Consider the following 18,316-nt stretch of genomic DNA (forward strand, 5'->3'; position numbering starts at 1 on the left):
GGACCATTGGTATGACCCAGTATGGCCATTCTTATGTTCCTATGCATCTTGATCAGCTTGGGATTGGTGTCTGGCTCTGCATCTCTGCAGTAGACTATACCAAAATCCTAGATCTAAGAATTACTGAAGCTGAAGAATCTTGGTCTGAATTTTGCAGCTGAGCATAAATGTGGGTATTTTGTTTGCTTTTTGACTAGGACATAGTATGATGGACACCCTAGCTGTGGCCTTACGTGTGGCAGAAGAAGCAGTAGAAGAAGCCATTTCCAAGGCAGAGACATATGGTGAAAGCCTGGTAAAAAAATTTAATTAACATTCAGCTGGCTTATATAGATCAGTTTTTTCTTTATTCAAGTAATAGTGGAAAGGTGAGTGAAAATCAAAGAAAACATAATGCAGTGATGAATTGTCTTACTGCATTAGCTAAAAGAATTGTGTGCTGTTTCTCTGAAAGTTATTATCAAGATAGCACGCATGTTCCACTTCAGAAATACAGGATATTCCAATAAATTAAAGTTACTTACATTCAGTTCCTTCTGCATGTTACTCATTTTTCTTTTTATATTGATCTTGTAAAAATAGCACTCAAATGTGACTCTGTAGTATTTATAAATTGTATCTTTGTGCAGGACAAACAGAACGAGGCTTGTTATTTACGGGAACATAAGGAGGAGCTGATTGAAGAGCTTGCCACTACCATAGTGCAGAAGGTATGCGATGCAGCTTTGCTGTTGCAAATTGTATTTGGAATTTTAAAGGGCTAGAAGACAGCTCTGTCGTCTATCAAGGTTTGATTTAACTCACGGAAGATGATGCATATCAGAAAAGGATTGAAAGTGTATGTGTGGATGACAAGAATATCCAGGAGAGGAGCAGCTCAGTGGAAAATATCCTGCTTCCTGCTGCAGCAGCTCCTGGGAAATTGGTCAGAAGACTTTAAAACCTATCCAGGAGAATCAAACCTGGACCATCCCAACCAAATTGGAACTGTTGGCAAGTTTGTCCAAAGCTGCCTGACGATGAGATCTGTTTCACTATAGAATAATTTCCCAAAGATCATTACAAATCAGACAGGGAAAAGTGCATACATACATTACAAAGAACTGTGCGAGTAATCGAGGGGAAAAATTGTTCTGAAGCGATCTGAAACGAAAAATTTTCTTGGCAAAACAAAGCACCAAAAATTTCATTTGGGGTCAAATGAAACATTTTGTTTTGATTTTAGGCACTTTTAACTGCTTTTTAAAATTAAAACAAAAGAAATTGGAAGCATCATTGGAAGAGGGCAGGGGGAAAGCGTGTTCTCCTCTATAGCCTTGTGGCTAGAGCATTCACCTGGAAGGTTGTAGACTGGGGTACAGATACCTACTCTTACTGTATGGAGGCTTGCGTATTGCAGATGAGTGCCCTAACCACTGGGCTATTGGGTAACAGGTCACCACCTCCTCCTCTTGCTGTTTTACGAATAGCACCTAAGTGCCTTTGTGACTCTAGCCTCAAAAAAAAAACTTCTGGATGAATCTCTTCAGTGAATTTGTGTCAAAAATATTTCACCGAGCTCAAGTATTACAGAGAACAATCCCACAGTGGCAGGGAGATGGATTTGATAATCTACTCAATCTTTTTTTGTCTGCAAATGGAGTAGATTTTCAAAGGTACATTTTCAAACACTTAGGGGGAAATGAAGGTAGCTATAAAAATATATGTAACAAATTAACAAAAGAGGAAGTTCACAGTAATGAATATAAATCAGAAACTAGCAATTACAGACAATAGGGAAAGCAAAAGGACACAAGGGAAAATCAGTGGCTAGCAGAGTTAAGGGACAAAAAAAAGGGATTTTTAAAGTATATAATGAACAAAAGGAATCCTAACTATGGTATTGATCCATGACTAAATGAAAATGGTTGAATTGTCAATAATAATGCAGAACAGGCCAAAGTGTTCAATGAATATTTCTGTTCTGTATTGGGGGGCGGGGGGGACAGATGATTTGGTCATATCAGATGATGGTGAAACACTTTCCATTCCATTCCACTCAGGAAGATGTTAAACAGCAGCTACTAAAATTGAGCATTTTTAAATCAGTAGGTCCAGACAACTTACCAAGAGTTATAAAAGAGGGAGCCTACCAGATCGTTTAGTATTAATGTTGATTTTCAATACTCATAGAACACTGGGGAAGTTTTAGGAGTCTAAAAGAAAGCTAATGTGCCAATATTTTAAAATCGTAAACATGACTATAATCATTATAGTTCTGTTAGCCTCATATCGACTGCAAACAAGAGAATGGAGCAGCTGACACAAGACTTGATTAAAGGAGGTAAAATAATTAATCCCAATCAACATGGGTTTATAGAAAATAGAACCTGTCAAACTAACTTGAAATCTTTTTTTGGCAAGTTTGGTTGATAAAGGTGCTAGGGTTGATGTAATATACTTAGGCTTCTCTAAGGCATTTCGTGTGGTACCATATAACATTTTGATTAAAGGACTAGAACACTATATAATTAACATGGCACATATTAAATCAACTAAAAACTGGCTAACTGATAGGTCTCAACATGTAATTGTAAACGGGGAATCATCATTAAGTACATGTATTTCTAGTGGGGTCACACAGTTCTTGGCCCCATACTAGTTGACGTTAGTATTAATGACCTGGAAGAAAACATAGAATCATCACTGATAGAATTTTCAGATGACACAAAAATTGGGGGAGTGGTAAATAACGTAGAGGAAAAGTCATCAATGTAGAGCAATCTGGATCACGTGATAAACTGGATGCAAGCAAACACTATGCGTTTTCATATGGCTAAATGAAAATGTATACATTTAAGAACAAAGAACATAGACCATACTTACAGGATGGGGGGACTGTATTCCGAGAAGCAGTGACTCTGAAAAAGATTTGAGGGTCATGGTGGATAGTCCGCTGAACATGAGCTCCCAGTCCAACGCTGTGCCCAAAAGGGCTAATGCGTTCCTTGGATGAATAAACAGGGGAATCTCAAATAGGAGTAGAGAGATTATTTTACCTCTGTATTTGGCACTGGTGTGACCACTTCTGGAATTCTGTGTCCAGTTCTGGTGTCTGCAATTCAAGAAAGATGTTGAAAAGTTGGAGAGGGTTCAGAGAAGTGCCACAAGAATGATTAAAGAAATTGAAACTCTGCCTTATAGTGTTAGGCCTTGTCTACACTGGCAAGTTTCTGAGCAGTAAAGCAGCTTTCTGTGGTGTAACTCCCGAGGTGCACACACTGCCAAGCCACTTAGTGCGCAGAAACTGCGCAGTTGTAGCACTGTAAAAAAACCCACCCCGACAAGAGGCGTACGGCTTTCTGCACTGGGGCTACAGCGCCGCGGTGCCAGTGTAGACACCATGGCGATTACAGTGCTGCAATTGGCCTCCGCGAGGTGTCCCACAATGCCTGTTCTTGCCTCTCTGGTCATCGGTTTGAACTCCACTGCCCTGCCCTCGGGTGACCAACCATCAGCCCCACCCCATACGTTCCTTGGTAATTTTGAAAATCCCCTTCCTGTTTGCTCAGTGACGCATGCAGTGTTCTCACTGCATCTTTCCAGATGGCCACGCCTGCTCCACGCACCAGGTGATCCCCCGCTTGGAGCAATGCCGAGCTGCTGGACCTCATTGGCATTTGGGGAGAGGAGGCTGTCCAGTCCCAACTGCGTTCCAGCCATAGGAATTATGATACCTATGGGTGGATTTCACAATGCATGACAGAAAGGGTTCATGACCGGGACACATTGCAGTGCAGGGTCAAAGTGAAGGAGCTGCGGAACGCCTACCACAAGGTGTGGGAGGCAAACGGCCATTCCAGTGCTGCGCCCATGAGCTTCTGGTTCTACTAACAGCTGGATGCGATACTTAGTGGCAACCCCACCTCCACTGTGAAGGCCACTGTGGATATTTTGGTGGCTCATGGGCCAGTCGAGAGTGGACTGAGCCAAGAAGAGGAAATCTTGGACGAGGATGTGGAGTGGGAGGGGGACCCAGAGGCAGAGGATGACTCAGAGGGCAGAGATGCGTGCAGCCAGGAGCTCTTCTCTACCCCGGAGGAAGTTAGCCAGTCTCAGCTGTCGGATCTTGGTGAAGCACAAACAGGACAGGAGGCCCCTGGTAAGTGGCTTTGATTTTGGGAAGCACTGAAGTGAGTTGAAGGGATGGCAGGTTTGTATAATTTTTGGTGGTGCCCAGAACAGGTCCAAGTCCCACCCACCCACCCACCCCTGCCTAAGGCTCTGGGAGGGAGTTTGGGTGCTGGCTCTGGGCTGGGACAGGGGATTGGGATGCAAGAGGGGGTGTGGGCTCTGGGAGGGGGTTTGGGTGTTGGGTGCAGGCTCTGGGCTCAGACAGAGTGTTGAGCTGTGGGAGAGGATGCAGGACATGGGGCTGGGCCAAGGATGAGGAGTTTGGGGTGCAGTAGGCAAGTGTGGGGCCAGAGAGGAGGACTTCCCCCAGCCATCTCCCCACCGGCAACAACGAGCTGAGGGGGTGGGGGGACCGTCTCCCCGGCCACCACAGCACGACACTCAGCCAAGCCCCCCTCGGCTGCTGCTCAAGAGGTCCGGCCAGGATAAGTCCCCCCCCCATCAAAGTCACCTGCCGGGGCAGGCTGCCATGCGCCTTCTCCCTCCTCAGGCACAGCAGTGGCCTCAGCCTGCCCCCGGCGCCACTCCCTTGTAAGTGGGAGTGGCCAGCGAGGGAGCACAGTGCGGAGCTGCAGGGGGCAGCCGGGGATGCTCGGGGGAGGCACAAGGGAGCGGCAGGTGGGGCTGGGGGAGGCGCGTACGGGTGGCAGGTGGGACCAGGGGAGAGACTGGGCCCTGAACACTGGTGGAGTCGGGCCCCCCGGGACTGGAATTTGCTGGAGCCTGGGCACCGTGGGCCCATATAACTCGCCACCCCGGTGAGTTGCTGGGGGTAGGAGCGTTGCAGAAAGCAGGTTTGTGTCTGTGTGATGCGCATACCACCACCTGCCTAGTCTGAGCGGCGGAACAGGGTGTTGATTGACTCCCTCACTTCACAGGAATCTGCCTCAGAGATCTCCACGAAACTCTCATGGAGATACTGGGCAATCCGCTGCTGCAGGTTCTTTGGCAGAGCTGCTTTGTTTCTTGCCCCATTAAGGGTAACTTTCCCACGCCACTCTGCCGTCACAGGGGTGGACGGTCCATTGCTGCACACAGGCGAGCTGCATAAGGGCCAGGGTGGAAGCCGCCATCTTGGAGAGGACCCTCTCTTGATTCCCTGCTCACCCTCAGCAGCGAGATATCTTCCATAATGAACACAGCCTGTGGAAAATGTGGGGACAGTAATTATTATAAGGCCCCCGTACAGTGCTGGCTCTCCCCAAGAGCCATGTGCCCAGTATACAGTACGGTCCTGGAACACTGATTGCCCCTGCAGTTACTCGCCATTTTGGGGGTCTTGTGGCTCATGTGTGCTTGTCTGGTGTCAGCCAGTTAGTGACATGTATGTGAATAGTGGCTGTATTTTAAATCACTGAATCAGTGTTGTTCGTGTGTTGCAAACATACTGCTTCTGTAAAATGTTGCATTTTGGCTTTATAGATATGAACTTGGGAGCCCAGCCTCCGTCTTTGTTATCGCCAGCTGAATGGCTGCGCAGAATTAGAAAGCTGCCATGAAAAACTAAAGGGGACTTTCTTCATGATGTCATGATGCACTCCGCGGCTGAAAAACAAGAATCAAAGGAGTGGCAGGACAGAGAGAAGAGGGACCAAAAGGAGGATGCGGTGTGCCAGAATGAAGCCATGAAGCGGCCCTTAAAGGTTATGGAGCGCCAAGCAGACACACTCCAGGCGCTACTAGCACTACAAATCAAGCAGCTCCGCACCCACCTTCTCCTGCGGCCGCTGTCGCAAAACTCTTTCCCATGCGCCCCCCAGACACCGCCAACACACTCTTATCAACCTCCTGGCTCCAGTCTGTACCCGCGGCATTCCACTCCTCCCCCTTCACAGTCCAGCCATGCAGACTCCCAGTATCCACTGCACTCAACACCTGTCCCTCTGCAGTTTTGTCCTGCTGAAATATAGTACACACTGAACTGTACTCCAAAGGACAAGGTTGCATATGATATCTGGCATACACAAACCTTTAACCGCCCCAGGACCCAAACCTTCTCCTGGGACTCTCCCTTCCTCCACCCCTCACAGTGCTGATGTGTTTTTTTGTTTGTCTCTGTCCTCCAGTTGTTGTTTTTTAATAAAAGAATTGTTTTGGTTTGAAAGCAATCTTTATTCCATTAATTGAAAGCAAAGAGAGCCCTGCAAAGCAACAGGCAATTTTCTTACACCTTCACAGTGCATCATCTTCACCAATCACAGTCACCTCCTAGCATTACAAGTACTGCGCTCCCGAGCAGAGCAACAAATATTCCTGGCTTTCAGCTTCAAATTGCTGCCTCGAGGCATCCCTGATCCTTATGTCCTGGCGCTGTGCCCCTCCAATAGCCCTGGTCTCTGGCTGTTCAAATCAGCCTCCAGGTACTGAGCCTCAGCGGTCCAGCCCTGAGTGAAACTTTCACCCTTCCCTTCACAAATATTATGGAGCGTACGGCACACGGCTATAAGCATAGGAATGTGGTCATCAGCCAGGTCCAGACTCCCATATAGGCAGCACCAGCGGGCCTTTAAAGAGCTAAAAGCACACTCAACAGTCATTCTGTACTTGTTCAGCCTGTTGAACCACTCCTTGCTGCTGTTAAGGTTCCCTGTGTATGGCTTCATAAGCCACGGCTTTAAGGGGTAGGCAGGGTCTCCCAGGATCACAATGGGCATTTCGACTTCCCCTATGGTGATCTTCTCGTCCAGGAAGAAAGTCCCTGCTTGCAGCTTCCTGAACAGGCCAGTGTTCCGAAAGATGTGTTCGTCATGCACCTTTCTGGATCAGCCTGCGTTAATGTCCGTGAAATGCTCACGGTGATCCACAAGCGCCTGGAGAACCATAGAGAAATACCCCTTCCGATTAATGTATTCGGTGGCTAGGTGGTCTGGTGCCAGAATTGGAATATGTGTGCCATCTATCACCCCTCCGCAGTTAGGGAAGCCCATTTGTGCAGAGCCATCCAGAATGTCACACACGTTGCCCAGAGTCACGTCTTTCAGGGCAGGATGTGATTAATGGCACTGCACACTTCCATCAACGTGAGTCCAACGGTCGACTTTCCCACTCTGAACTGGTTAGCAACCAATCGGTAGCAGTCTGGAGTAGCCAGCTTCCACATTGCAATTGCCACACGCTTCTCCCACAAAACGGCAGTTCTCCTTCTCGTGTCCTTGCACCGCGCGGCTGGGGCAAGCTCATCACACAGTCCAATGAACGTGGCTTTCCTCATCTGAAAGTTTTGCAGCCACTGCTCATCATCCCAGACGTGCATGACGATGTGATCCCACCACTCAGTGCTTGTTTCCTGAGCCCAAAAGCAGCGTTCCACTGTGGTCAGCACCTCTGTGAAAGCTACAAGCAATCTCGTGTCATAGCTATTACATGTGGCAAGATCAATGTCGCACTCCTCTTGCCTTTGTAGTTTAAGGAATAACTCCACTGTCACGCGTGACGTGTTAGTGACAGCGAGCAGCATACTGGTCAACAGTGCGGGATCCATTCCTGCAGCTTGAAGAGGCAGAGCTCACAGTTCACAAACTGTTGAAAGATGGCGCCGAATGCAGACGGAAGCCCAGGGATTGCTGGGATGTGAAGCAATGCATCACAGGGCATTGGGACAGGACCCAGGATGCCCCGTGACCCCCCCCCCACCTTCCCACAATGCTTAGTGACAGAAGAGGAAGAGATGCTCTGTGGGATAGCTGCCCAGAGTGCACCGCTCCAAATACCACTGCAAGTGCCGCAAGTGTGAACACACTATTGCACAGGCAGCTAACAGTGTGAACACACAACAGTGGTTTCCCCTTCAGTGCTCTCTGAGTGGCGATGTAGCTGCCAGTGATGTAACTCTGCCAGGGTAGACATACCCTTAGACTCAAGGAGATCAATCGGTTTCGCTTAATGAAGAGAAGGTTAAGGGATGGCTTGATTATAGTCTTTAAGTACATCCATGGGGAACAAATATTAGAAAATGGGCTCTTCAGTCTAGCAGACAAAGGTATAATATAATCCAATTGCTGGAAGATGAAACTATACAAATTCAGACCGGAAATAAGGTGTACATTTTAAACAGTGAAGGTAATTAACCATTGGAACAATTTACCAAGGGTTGAAGTGGTTTTTCATCAGTGGCAATTTTTATATCGAGATGGGATGTTGTTCTAAAACATAAGCTCTTGTTCAAACAGGAATAAATTCAGGGAAGTTCAATGGCCTGTGTTATGCAGGAACTCGGACTAGATGATCACAGTCGTCCCTTCCAGCCTGAGAATCTATGAATCTAAGAAAATGGTGCTTAAGCACCTAACTCCCTTTAAAAGTCCATAGGAGTTAGGTGTGCTTTTGAAATCTAGCCCATCTCCTTTATTCTATGATTCCATACCAATATTCATCTACTTATGCATTCTTATTCTTAGAAAATGTATACTTGGCTACCAGATATAGATCACATTGTCAGTACCATTGGTGGGGTATAGATTTCCATATTGTTTTAATTCAGTTCTGGTGTTCCTACACATATTCGATAATGACTTTATTATCTTGCAAACCTCTGACTTCAGATAAGAAGAAATAAGTGCAGGTTGTGAAAATCAAACTTGAATTAGCTGGGGCCGAAGCTAAAGGAAACTCTATTCCATGCTGTTCATCTTGACACAGCCAATGCATTTTGAGCCATATGGCTCTGGGCAGGACTTTCCAGTAACTTTTTTTTTTTTTTTTAATTTCAACCCTACAGATTATAAGAAAGCAAAAAAGTAAAGCTGAGCAGGCGGAGGCTGATTTTGACTGGCCACAGTCCAGAAGCAGCGGTCTGGCATCTGTTGCTGTTTCAGATCAGAGCATGCTGACTTTTCCAGGCAGTCGCAGGGGATCCTACACATTGTGGGTGAGTGACCAAACTCAACCATCTAAATTTTCTGCTGCAAGAAATTGGAAAATAGAGATAGGAGAGATGGGTGTCCTGACTAGAATGTTAAATGCAAATATACAAAGCATGAGCATTAAACCCAAAGAGTAAATGTTGTTTGCATACCACAATCTGATGAGCAGGTGAGATGTAGGGCCCTTGGCCATTCCTGTCACACTACCTCTCTCTTTCAACACACTCTGTGCCGGCTTTATGTCAGTGAAGCTTTCCTCTCTGTAAGAGGAATGTTCTCGTGGCCATTTTTGTTAAGTTTTCATCCACTTGGCACTGACGTAGCAGAGCACAGAATGCAGCCCAGGGAGTTTTTTCATTATCATCAATCATCACAGCAAACAGTGGGGGAACAGATGTTGTTGTGCCTGGATGGTAAATGTTGAGGATCATTTTGAAAATCCCCACTCTCGCATGGCTGCCCCCACTTTTCTTTCACAGGGTGAACAGGGACTGTTTTCTAGAGTATCCCCTGGATTGAGAGAAATGAATAAGTTTCAAGCTAGTCTTTTCCAATGTATATTCTACTACTTTGTCCACTGAAGTCAATAGGATCCTTTCCAGTGATTCCACTGTGCTCTGGATCAGCCACACAAGGGGTGGGTGATTTAAACCATAATATTGGGATTCTTGTCTACACACACTGAGGTGTGCAAAAAGGTACAGACACAACTTTATGCCTACATTTTTTTCATTGCAGATCTTGAGCCTCTTTTTTGCAGTGAAGACCTCCTACTATATTGGGGAATTTTTGTTGGGGAGGGGGCGCAAATTCTTAATGTTCACCGTTAAGTAAAAACTTGTGTTAGTTGCAGTGGAAACAAGATTGGATCCTTGGTGTTTTTTTCTCTAAAATAATTTTTGAAGCTTGGTTTGCTATATTTTGATTCCGTTAAATGTTGTTTCTTGTTTTGTGAGCTGTTAACACAACTCTAAATGTTGATTTTTATTTTGTTTCCTAGCTCTCTAAACAAATAAACTAAACAGAGCTGTAGAGTACCGTGTAGGTCCCATGTTCTATTACAAGAGTGTTTTCCCCTCCTTTTGCTTATTTTCTCAGCAAAACATCATTAGTACCTGCTAGGCAGTGAAGAATATCTACACAGGCTACAATAGTAAGATTTCAGTTACAGCAGTAAGGGAAAGTGGGTGAAAATAAGCATCAGTAGTTTCTTTGGATTGGATGTTTTATGTTGAGAGATTCATTTCCCTTTTTAGACTCCCTTGTCACACTTCCCAGGTGTACCCTGGGTTGTGAGGCATCTCACTAGTGAAAACAAGTAAAAGTTTTTATTTAAAGTATAGCGATTCAAGTGACAGCAAGTAGACAAATTGGAAACAAATGATTACATATGGAATAAAATCATAACACACGTTATAGAACTACACTTACTTAGCTACTTAGCTGTCTTACAGAGCAGTGCTCACCTGAAGTCTTTCCACCTTTTTACAGCCAAGTTTGGCAGTGACCCCCCATTCATAAGACAAGTGACTCTGTCAGCTGTCCCTCAGTGAAAGGTCCCAGGTGCCTGTTCGCTCTCCAGATATATTAGAACAATCCATTGTCCTTATTCATAAAGTGGTTATTTCCTGTATACTCCTTCCTTGTAGATTTCACAAACACTTTATCAGCATATGACTAAGGCTGCAAATAGGCATATACTGGGACACACAATGACCAGACAGAGCGATAAGTGTCTGTGACCCCCTGCCTGAAAGGAACCTTCCGAGACATGCCACCTTCTGGATACTGCCTTAACATAATTTTCAGTATGGGCACATAACTTCATAATAATTATCTGTACAGACATTTCTCAATGATTATGATGACCAGTGGGCTACTGGCTGTTGGTAGAGACCTCACACCCTCCTTTAGTGGCTCATGGTGCATATGTCTGACCCAGGGGGTCCCTGTGAAACTGTATGTATGTATCCTTCTGCCCTGTTCCTCCGTCACACTCCTCATATGATTCTACAAGCATATCAGACACTGTGATATCCAACTATTGCACAGCTTGTTTGTGAAACCATGTTGGGGGCTGAAAAAAAAGTAAATCCCCCACTGAGTCAATGAGAGTTTTGCCTTGGGGACTGTAGAGTCAGGGCCTAAAGGAATGCTCTGTACAAATCTTCAGGTATTATTTTAAAAGTTTTCAATAGCAAACTGAATCCTGCTGTTCCTTTGCATTTAGAGAACTCAACATGCAATCAATACACGTCGGGATTCAGTACAGAAATAGCAAACAAGTTCATATCCCTATTTTTGTAATTTCACTTCAGTGAAACTCTTCTTTGTTTTCAGTTGTACTAGACTTGATGGAGAAATTTGGACAGACACAACTGGTCATGTTACAGTTGATACCTTTATAATAACCAGCTACAAATCTTTAACTGCCATCAGTTTGTATTGGATATTTAGACATGTTGGGTGCCATATAAGAATTTGAATAGAACAGAATTAAGCCTTCCATCTGGATTCTATTGAAACTCTAATCTACCCTCAAATCAGCAAAATATAGCTCGGCGTTCCCAGTAAATACTTGTGGAATCTGTGGCTGCAACGTGCCTCACGTGGAGCAAGCAGAGAGCAGTCAGTGGCCACATGGTTCTGAATAAGAGCTGTGAAATAAACCAGTCATTTTCTAATTTCTCTCTGCTTTTGCTTGGCAAAGATATGAGCCTCAGAGGAGACCTGTATCTGCCTGCAGACTCAAGAAGACTTCTCCTACGAGTTCTCCTTTGAGAAGATTATCTTAATTGACTAGAAACTAGATACTAGAAACTTAATTTTTTGTTCTTAAATGAAAGCATAAGTTCTACAGAAATTGACATTTAGGTGCCCATGCTCACTAGAGAAAGCTTCACACTGACCAGTGATAAGTGAGATTATATAGGCACAAACTAAAAAGACTGTGACCAGTCTAATAGAAGCAGTTTCAGCCTGTTCAGCTCACGCCTCTTTCAGAGCCATCCTAGACAGAGTATTATCGGGGCCAGAGCTGTATACATAGATCCATCTCCTAATAAGTATTTTGTAGGCAGAGTTTCTTCTGTTTAGGAATTTCTTCACAACCAACCAATCAAATTCCTCGGTGAATTAAGCAGAAGCAGGTTAGATTAAATCAAGTGGAACAAGAATGTGAACAGGGAATGAAAGATGCACAGAATACGGGAGAGAGATAGGACAACTATCTTTGTTTTGTAATGCAAAACTGGCAAATTACCATATGTGCAAAAAGTGTATTCCTTTTGTATGTAAGATGGTAACACATTGAATTTAATCAGGATGATAGACCTAATCACATACAGTTGTTTAAACTGATTGCATGCTACAGCAGAAGGCATTAAAAATCCACATTTACCCACACATTTTATTACAGATATCACCTACCTAAGTATAGAGGGAAATTGTTGTAGTCTTAAATACCACTGTGCTCTAACTGATGTGAAATGCTGACTTTTAATGTCGAGCACTGTACATGTCTGATCTGTCTCTGCTGGAAAATGCCGCTGGGCAGTCGGCATGACCTCCCCAATTGGCCAAAATTACTTGTTTCTAAATAATTGTTAGTTTAGTTAAGACAGCGTTTTGTAGTTCTGATATAAATAGTGTATGAATACAGCCCAAGTTATAAATCAAGGGCAACAAAGTAAATAGAAACAGACTGTATGACATATTTGACTGTTTTGATTTTGGAAAAATGTGTTGATCTCCATATATATGTATTTTTAAAAGTATCTCTTCTGAAATATATTCTCCTTGCTTAATTGTAAGTGCTATGCTATGGCACTAGCTATAAAATACCTTCTTTCTTCCCAAACTTCCTCAAGGTCTCATGCCAACGTGAAATTGCTGATATAAGACTGAATGTTGTATTCCTTGTGTCCCCTAAAAAGAGATGGATTACTCCATCTGTTTGTCATTAGCACAGTTTGGTGCAATAGATAATGTTAAGATGTCAGGAATTTTGAATAATGGATAGGTTATTTTGTATCCTTTCAGTATATTCCATTACTATAAGTCTCTGCAACTTAAAGCAAACCACCATTTGGTGTATTGATGGAATGCAGGCATCCCAATGTGCTGTAACTGGTATATAAGTGGTCTTTATCTTTTGGCTAAAATAATGCTAATGTAAACAGAAATTCATTCATAATTTAATGTATTTAAAACAATTCAGCATAGAGGAAAGAGGAGTATTTCATTAAAATCCACATTATTGATACAGTCAAGGGGAAACAGAAATGTGCAAGTTAAGCTAATTATGTGAAAAATAAGGGAGTCGAACTATTAACAATTGTGGGTTAGTTGTGTTTCAGGTTCATCAACATGTTTTAACTCTTTGGTTCTGTTCCGGTTCAGACACTAACTTAGAATGATGGTTCGATAACCATTTCAATCACATTGAACCTGTTTGAACCAGTTCAGGTACATTTCCTGCAGATTAATGTCACACACTCTTATGCTTGCTTTGTAACTTCTAGCAAAAGAATACGATAAATATTTCTTTATAGAAAAATTATTTTAAAACAAGTTATTTCCACGCATTAGTAAAACATCCTTCAGAACTCTGTCAGTCATATTTTGACTGCTGAAGTGACAAAATGAATTTCAGCCCAGAAAATGCCCTTTCTACATTGACTTGCAGAGCAGGAACCAAGCACCCTCAGTGGTGGGAGGGAGGTGTTCTGGGAGTTATGGTTCCCTTCTATAGGCAGTCCTCAACTGGGCATGACAGGATAACTGCCAATCCCAGAACCTCTCTCTACCTCACCTCCTTCAATGGCTTCTTGGGAAGTTTAGTCTCTCTCTCTCTCTCTAGGGGTGGAGCAGAGAAAGACCCTTCCTCAGCAAACCCAAAAGACCCTCCCCCAGTGCCTGATTATTGAACCTATGATTTTGAACTGGTTACAGATTTTTGGTTTTTTGGGATTGGTTCCGGTTCAGGTTCAATGCGATTCAGAGGTTTTCAGTTCCGATTCAGTTTCTGGTTCACTCAAAAACCGTCTCTGAACTGGTTTTCAGGGGTGGGTTCGGTTTGACTCCTTGTGAGGAATACAATATACTGAGAGTTACTCACTTGTTTAAATGATTTGCTTGACAAAAGGAAGGGGCTGAAAATCTGCAGTCCTTACTTGGCTCTTATTCAAACAAAATACGCGTTGAAATCAGTGGAAGCTGGAAGTGCTCAGCACCTCTTAGCATTTGTCCCAAACTTTATACAAAGTATTAAAACGTTTCAAAGAAAGTATAAAAAAGTGGATCCTGTGTAGCAGACATAACAGAACAGGACAGCAGCATGAAGCAAAGAAAGGATTACAAAGCAGGAAATATATGCCAGCTAAACCTATTCACATCTTTTAACTCCTGTACATCATAAAACATGCTATAGAAATACATGTAAAATGTATTGTATAAATATAAAAATACAGATAAACAGGTGTTTAGACATAATCTGGTATCTATTGTTTAGAATAATTGAAACATTCTACAGAATGTGTCGCATGGACATTCTCCCAATTACCTGGGTGCCAATCACCTGGTTTTCAATGTGTTAGCTCCTGTCAGTTTTCTCCTTTCTTCTTTCTCCAGCAGCAGCACCTCCGCAAATTATTTACTTTTGGAAAAAAAAATTTTAAATTGTAATTACAAGATGCTCATCCCTCAGTTAAAGGATTGTATAGGGTGAGGTTTTTATCTATTGTATCTAGATGCTGAAGTACAGTGAAATAAGAGAGGGATGAGAAAATAAAACAAAAGTGACTGTCACCTTCCTAGAATTCAGTCAAATGTGCTTGGAATATTTTTTTTAATCCTCATTTTAGCTTTCAGATAGAAACGAGAAGTTTTTCTTCGAGTGCTTGCTCATATCTATTCCAGTTAGGTGTGTGCGCACGCCGCGTGCATGGATGTCAGAAACTTTTCCCTAGCAGCTACCCGTCGGGCCGGCTGTGGAGCCCCCTGGAGTGTCTCTGATATGGCGCTCTATATACGACCGTGTCGGCCCGACCCCCCTTCAGTTCCTTCTTACCGCCAGTGACAGTTGTTGGAACAATGGTCTCTTGCTCTCAAGTGCTCCACTGCTCCCTGGCTGTCCTACTTATCTTTGTATATAGTTACCCATTGTTAGTTAATTATTATCTTTAGTTATTAAGTATAGTCTTTAGCAGTTGGGGGGTTTTCCTTTCAACGAGTGCCCCACGGGGCTCCAGGGCATGCTGTCCCAGGGCTTCAAATCTTATAGCCCCTGCGGCAAGCCTATGCCCACAGGTGACCCCCGCGACTCCTGTCTTCTGTGTCTGGGAGAGGCCCATCAGGCAGATAAGTGCAAAATTTGCAAGGCATTCAAACTGCGCACTAGAAAGAAGAGGGATATTCAACTAAAACAACTCCTCATGGAGTCTGCTCCCCGTCCGCCACAAGACCCAGCCCCGAGCGCCTCGGTGCGGTGCGCTCCTGCAGCAGTGCTGTCTTCAGCACCGACAAAGGACTTGGCACATCCCCCTAGGGGTCAGCGATCTCCCAGGGCCCAGAAGCGTTCCCCCCGGCACCCCTCCTACTCCCCTGCTGCCTATAAAAAGCAGGCCATGGGAAAGCTTCCATAAAGGCTTGAGGCGGATGCCACACCCCCAGCAGGGCACGGTGTGGACCACGGCCATAAGACTGACAGACCCTCCAGTAGGCCTCAACCTGCATGGGCCTCCGCCCCCCCAGGAAGCCCTGCACAGCCAGACTCCCTGCAGGTAGAGGAGGTCACGCTGCCCTCCACACCGGACACCTTTGAGGCTGCTAGAGGGCTCATTGAAATGATGGCATCCAAGTCCCTGGTCTCAAGACCTCCACCGTCTTGAGCCCCAGTACCATCAAGAGGCAAACTGGCAATGTTTGGGCTGTCTGCCCCCAGACCACCATCACCGCACCACTCTGAGTCCCGGCACCTCTCCGAGTCCCAGCACCGCACGAATGCTACGCACCAGTCTGACTCGCGGCACTGCTCCGACTCATGGCACTGGTCTCGCAGCCCTGATCCTCAAGGTCTGGGTTATGCTGTGACTCGTGGCACTGCTCAGACTGACACCATTCCACACAGCAGCACCGCTCCTTGTCGCGGCACCGCTCTCCATCGTGGCACGGCAGCGGTCGCGGTTGCACTCTCGATGCTACTCCCCATCGAGGCGAAGCCCAACTTCTAGGTGCCAGTCGATCTCACAGTACCGCTCTCCACAATGGCACCGCCGGTCATCATCCGGATCTTGTCATTCCTCACGGTACCCATTTCTCCAGTCGGGGGATGTGGAGCCTTCCTTGGCTCAGCCACTCACTGCCCCTACTTGGTCGTCCCGCTCCCAGTCACCCTCCCTTAGGTCGGGCAGCGCATCAGGAGCATCGGAGGTACCCCGATCAGGTCCAGGCAGTCTTGGACAGGACGCTTCAGCACCCCACTGGCAGCCCAAGTGGCAGTTCTGGACTGCCTGGGCGTACCACCAGACCCAGGGCACCCCTCCCGGCGTCCCTCCGCCATCACATTCTTGATGTGGGTTGCGTCTTCCCGAGGCAACCCTCAACCGCCCTCCTCCAGACCCCACACAAACTCTGGACCCAGCCGCACCCCTGGTGGAGGCTACTCCCGGTGCTCAGGAGGAACTGGACCCAGCAGACCAAGGAGCTGTTTCGGACCCGGTCCTGCCGGTCACATCCTCTTCATCTTCCCCTGACAAGGCAGTGGCGGGTACTTCCACATCCGGCCCACCATCCGTGGACTACAGGGCCCTGCAGGAACTCCTCCAATGGGTGGCCCTGATCATGAACCTCCAGGTGGAAGAGGTGGTAGAAGAAGAGGACCCTATGGTGGACATTCTGACACCAGAAGGACCTTCTAGGGTAGCCCTGCCAGTTGTAAAAACTATACAGTCAAATGCCAAAACAATCTGGCAAACTCTGGCCTCCATTCCCACCATGGCCAAAGGAGCTAAAAGAAAGTACTTTGTCCCCACTAAGGGGTATGGATATCTTTTCACCCATCCCCCACAATGCTCCCTGGTGGTGGACGCAATAAATGAAAAAGAAAGGCAGGATCAGCAGGGGTCCGCCCCTAAATCAAGAGATGCGAAACACCTGGATCTCTTTGGGAGAAAGGTTTATTGTACGGTGACCTCTCCCTCCGGATCGCTAATCAACTTGCAATCCTTAGCAGATACAGCTATAATTTCTGGTCTGCTATTCAGAAGTTCAAGGAGCTTCTTCCATCTGATTCACAGCTGGAGCTAGGAGCCATTACTGAGGAGGGCAGACTAGTGGCCCAGACTTCTCTCCAAGGTTCCCTGGATGCCGCGGACATGGCAGCGCATACACTGGCATCTGGCATCACCATGTGGCATAATGCCTGGCTCCAGTGCTCAGGTCTCCCGCTGGAAGTTCAGCAAATGATCCAGGGCCTCCCGTTTGATGGTCAGGGCCTCTTCGCTGAACAAACCAGTTCTAGATTGCATAGCCTGATTGATTCACACAATACCATTAAGTCTCTCTGCATGCATACCCTGACGACTCAAAGAAAGCCATTTAAGCCCCAGCCCACCCAGCAGTGGTCTTTCTCCACTAGACCCAGGCAGGACGTCTCCTGCAGGAGGAGCAGATACACTCGGCGTAGGCCACCGTGCCTTCCTCCTGGACAAGGCCAGGGACAGTCCAAGCCCCCTCCGGGCCCTAAGTGCCCTTTTTGAAGATGCGCACGAGGACGGATTACCAGTCCACAACCCGGCCAGCTATCCTCCCTTTCTGAACCGTCTATCCTGCTTCTACCGTGCATGGTCCCTTATTACATCAGACCAGTGAGTCCTCTGCATGGTAGAGGCGGGCTATTCTATCCACTTCTACTCCTTCTCACCCCCATTGCCCCATCCCTCTTCAGGGACCCCTCTCACGAGCAACTCCTTATCCAGGAGGTCCAGTCCCTCCTCACTCTAGGAGCCATGGAGGAGGTGCCTCAGGAGCTCAGAGGCAAGGGTTTCTACTCACGCTGTCTCCTCGTCCCCAAGGCAAAAGGGGACCTACGGCCCATTCTGGACCTCAGGGAACTCAACAAGTACATCGTCAACGTGAAGTTCTGCATGGTCTCCTTGAGCACGATCATTCCCTCACTGGATCCAGGAGACTGGTACGCCGCCCTCAGTATGAAGAACGCTTATTTTCACTTTTCAATCAACCGATCTCACAGACATTTTCTCATCTTTGTTGTGAACAAG

General features: G+C 45.9%; 1 protein-coding gene across 7 annotated transcripts in view; it reads left to right on the top strand.

Annotated features, from left to right (window-relative positions):
- The window catches only part of MYRIP (myosin VIIA and Rab interacting protein), a 364,430-nt gene that overhangs the window by 278,747 nt on the left and 67,367 nt on the right, over positions 1–18,316 (top strand). For all 7 annotated transcript variants that reach the window (XM_074945499.1, XM_074945498.1, XM_074945502.1 and 4 more), the window contains 3 exons: positions 198–295; positions 630–710; positions 8,891–9,040. In XM_074945499.1, the coding sequence (XP_074801600.1) occupies positions 198–295; positions 630–710; positions 8,891–9,040 (329 nt within the window). The remainder of the gene's footprint in view (positions 1–197; positions 296–629; positions 711–8,890; positions 9,041–18,316) is intronic.

Source organism: Natator depressus, chromosome 2, assembly GCF_965152275.1.
Source record: "Natator depressus isolate rNatDep1 chromosome 2, rNatDep2.hap1, whole genome shotgun sequence".
NCBI classification, from domain to species: domain Eukaryota; kingdom Metazoa; phylum Chordata; order Testudines; family Cheloniidae; genus Natator; species Natator depressus.